A 3859-nucleotide genomic window follows, 5' to 3' on the forward strand; every position below is an offset into this window, starting at 1 on the left:
TGTGCCACAATACCCAGCAACATTTTTTTTTAAAATTTTATTTATTTATGTGTGTGTGTGGGGGGGGGGGGCCAGCTCAGCCCACAAGGGGGCGGGGCTGGATGGCATGTGGTGCTGGGGTATTGAACCGCGGTCCCTGTGCTTTGCTAAGCTTGTTCTAAGTAGGTGCTTTAGACCACTGAGCCATCTCACCAGCCCCAACATTTTTTTTTTAAATGTAACAGGCTATATTAAATAAGTAAAGGACTGGAAACTCAATGTCCTATGTGAGTATTAGATTTTGATAGCATGCTTTAAAGACTGATGAATACAAGAGCAGCAGTTCTGAATTCCTTACTGCTTTCAAATCTGTATCCTAATATAGTGATACAAATGATTGCAACTTTTCTGAATCATTAAATTATTTGGTTTGATGGAGTGAGGCATGGAGCAATCTGGCATCTTCTGATTTGTAAAGTTGTGATGGCAGTGAAATTTAAGCAGATCTTCCTTTTTGTTACATTATCCAGTGTGCCAACTCAAGGTTACTTCAGAATGTGAGCTATAAGTTTTATGGAGGAATGTGGAGAAGAGGGAATTTTAAAAATGTGCTCATGGAAAGGGCATAATAAATGAAGTCCTAATAGTAAATAGAATGATTTTATGGTGTCCATTAAAAAGGACAAAAGTCTTCCCCCATGGCTCAGAAGTCATTCTATAATTGCCAAGGTAATGCTAGGAGTAGATTATGATTCCAAGAGGTATCTCAAACTCAACAAGCAAAAACAGTGAAAAAAACCCTATATATTGATTCCCTCCTCCAAGCTTTTTTTTTAACTCTTTGAAAACAAATTCCTAAGCTTAACTGTACTTTTAATTTGTTTACTCAGTACTTAAAATTTGTTTAACTGGTATTTTTAGCTAAAGACTTTTGGAAAGTGCCCTGTCCCCTCAGAGACAGTAGGATTATCAACTAATACTGTAAGCTCTTGTAGGGGGAAAATGAGCTTATTAAAATAAATTCATCACTAAACCTTGGAAAATATGTTTGCATCAGTCTTAAGTAGGCATAAAGGTCATAATGAGTGGAGAAACGTTTGCTTGTTGCCTTTCCCTATATAAATATTATTGTCTCAAAGCTAATATAGGAACAAGTCTCCAAAATCTATGGAAATATACTTAGTGAATATATTCTTAATCGTTAATACTAACCCATTATATTTTCGTCTGTATTAGCCATTAAAAAGTTATTTGTATTTATACCTTTAGGAAGATTGTATCTTTTTAATAAATGTTTCATCACTACTACAGGTTTTTAAACAAGAGCCTTTCAGTAGCATATGCCAGAAGTTCACATTTGTGCTGTTTTATGTTTTTAAAACAGGTTGTAGCTGTATTTATTGGTTATGCAAGTAAAGGAAACGCACAGTACATGTTTTTCCTACGCGCATAAAGGACTCAACCTCATGCTGAAAGTTTGTTCCTTTGGAAAGCAAGTATCTCTCCATAAATATGGCCTTCCATTTTCTTCTTAAATTTTTTAGGATCCACTTGTGCATGTAGTTGAGACCACTGTCTCTTAAAATATAGCACTTTTCAATTTTCTCTAAAGAAATATGTACTGCTTCTCTCACTTGTTGTAAATTTTCATGTAATAGTGTTTTCTGTGACTAAACTCCATTTTGATTGGCAACTAAGAATTTTTTCCTGTAGCTTTAATTTATCTTTAAGAGGTCTTTGCATATAGATGAAATGTATAATTTGCCTGGCAGACTTTTTGCATTGTGTGGCCTTAGTTTGTTTATTGACATTAACAAGTGTTTTAAAAAAGTTTTTAATGAATAGTCTTAAATCCAAATTTGTGTGAATAATAATCCTTTTAACACAGTCCTTTTTTGTAGCTGTCTAAGTGTGTTAAATTTTAAGCTATTTCTTTGTAAAATAGGACAATGGAATGCATAGAGGTTTTCTTCCCCTGTAAAGTATTTTTTTAATAAACAAAGTCTGATTTGTCCTTTACTGATGTTTCATTACAAAATGAATAGCATGTGTGAATTCTAGATACCAGAATCCTGTTTCCTTCCTACCTTCTCTATCCCATCATTTAAAATTAAAAAATATATATATATTTAAAATAAATAAATAAATAAATAAATAAAAGATTCTGGTCCTGAAAATCATAATCTAGGGCTGGGGAGATAGCTTAGCAGCATAAGCACCAGCCTGGCAAGCTCAAAGTCCTGAGTTTGATCCCCAGTAGCAAAAAAGAAATTTTTCTGCTGGTTGTGGTGGCTCACACCTGTGATCCCAGCACTCAGGAGGCTGAGACAAGAAGATCATTGTGAGTTGAAGACTAGCCGGGGCTACAAAGGCCCAGCCTGAACTGCATAGTGAGATCCTGTCTCAAAGACAAAAAATAAATAAAAGCATAAGCTAGACCAAAAATAAACATGCCCCCAAGTCAGGCTTTACTATATTTTGACTATATTTCATGACTAACACAGGTGAAGTTTTTGAACATATTTGGTATAATACCAATGTAGCTTATAACTGAGCTGGGATGGTAGAGATCAACAATGAATAGGGGTCACTCTTCTAAATATGAAAGATACTATGATTTGGGTCTAGATGTCTCCTGAAGCCACCATGGGTCATAAGTGGGGCTTTTCAGAGGTTGCTAGATCTTGAATATGTGATCCTAGGATTAAGTATGTGATGCTCAGATCAAGGGTGATTACTAAATTAGCCCACAGATTGATTTGGTGTAGTCCTGGGTGTGGATGATGGGAAGGCCCCCCTGGGGCACATAGGCTAGACAAAATATAAGGGAGAGGGGGGTCACTGCTTATCATTTGCTGTTTTGCTACTCTGCTGCCTCCTGCCTGCAAATGGACTGTTTCCCCCACCATGGAGCCAGCCAACTTTGGACTGACACCTCTGTAACTGTGGGTCAAAATAAACCCTTCCTCTTTTAACTCTGGGTGTCAAGTATTTTGTCTCAGCAACAAAAAAGGTAACTACCAAAACAAAATAAAATTAAAAAAAGAAAGGTAACTAAGACAGATGCATTTAAGATGGAAAAAATCTAGTAGTTGAGAGCCAAGTTCTTAAGTATATTCCAGAAACTTGAACTGTATTCTCCAAGGACAGCTGATAAAGGCTGAGAAAGTACTGGTTCTCCTTGCTTCCTCCTACCTGCCGCAGGGAGCTGGAAGGCGCCGAATGGAGACCATGAAGCTGCAGCTTTGTTTCTGAGGTTATTACTGTTTTCTCTTTAGTGAGTGAGTTTCCTTCACTAATAGGTGCTGCTAGTCCAAGTTACAAATTGCCCACCCCAACTGGAAGAGCCCAGAAGCCCCCTAGCTTTAGCACTCAGACAAGGCATGATCCGCTTCTAAGATGAGCTTTAGGCCTCACCATTCAGTCTGGATTCCAGAAGTGTTACAGTTTCTGATGACTGCAAACGCATCCTGGCTCATCTTTTGAGCATCATAGCGGGTGAGGGCACAACAGCGGCGCAGGCTGCTCAGACGTTTGTCACCTTGCACACGGATGCTCACAACCAGTTGGGTGGCTACCCTGTCATTCTGTGGGTAGAAAAGGGTTAAGATCCAGATAAAGGTTCCCGGAGTATCTGGGTTCTATATAATCAAGTATAAGAGAGAATCAGGGTGAGAGAATGGTTTGGAATCAGTAAGTTTAAAATTCAAGAATATATAGTTAATAAGCAAAGATTGAGCGTTTATCTGAACACCTTTATAACCTACAACTGTATACTGAGGCTATACATGCACAGAACACACTGGGCTTGGTATTGGGAGGGATGCAAAAACCATTCCATTTTTCATATTTCTTATACATTAATAATACAGATTTTATC

General features: G+C 37.5%; 1 protein-coding gene across 5 annotated transcripts in view; it reads right to left on the reverse strand.

Annotated features, from left to right (window-relative positions):
* Window positions 1-3859, reverse strand: part of Polh (DNA polymerase eta) — a 34507-nt gene that overhangs the window by 1622 nt on the left and 29026 nt on the right. For all 5 annotated transcript variants that reach the window (XM_004624115.2, XM_023719587.1, XM_023719593.1 and 2 more), the window contains one exon: window positions 3397-3566. In XM_004624115.2, the coding sequence (XP_004624172.1) occupies window positions 3397-3566 (170 nt within the window). The remainder of the gene's footprint in view (window positions 1-3396; window positions 3567-3859) is intronic.

Source organism: Octodon degus, unplaced genomic scaffold (assembly GCF_000260255.1).
Source record: "Octodon degus isolate 3935 unplaced genomic scaffold, OctDeg1.0 scaffold00005, whole genome shotgun sequence".
Taxonomy (NCBI): domain Eukaryota; kingdom Metazoa; phylum Chordata; class Mammalia; order Rodentia; family Octodontidae; genus Octodon; species Octodon degus.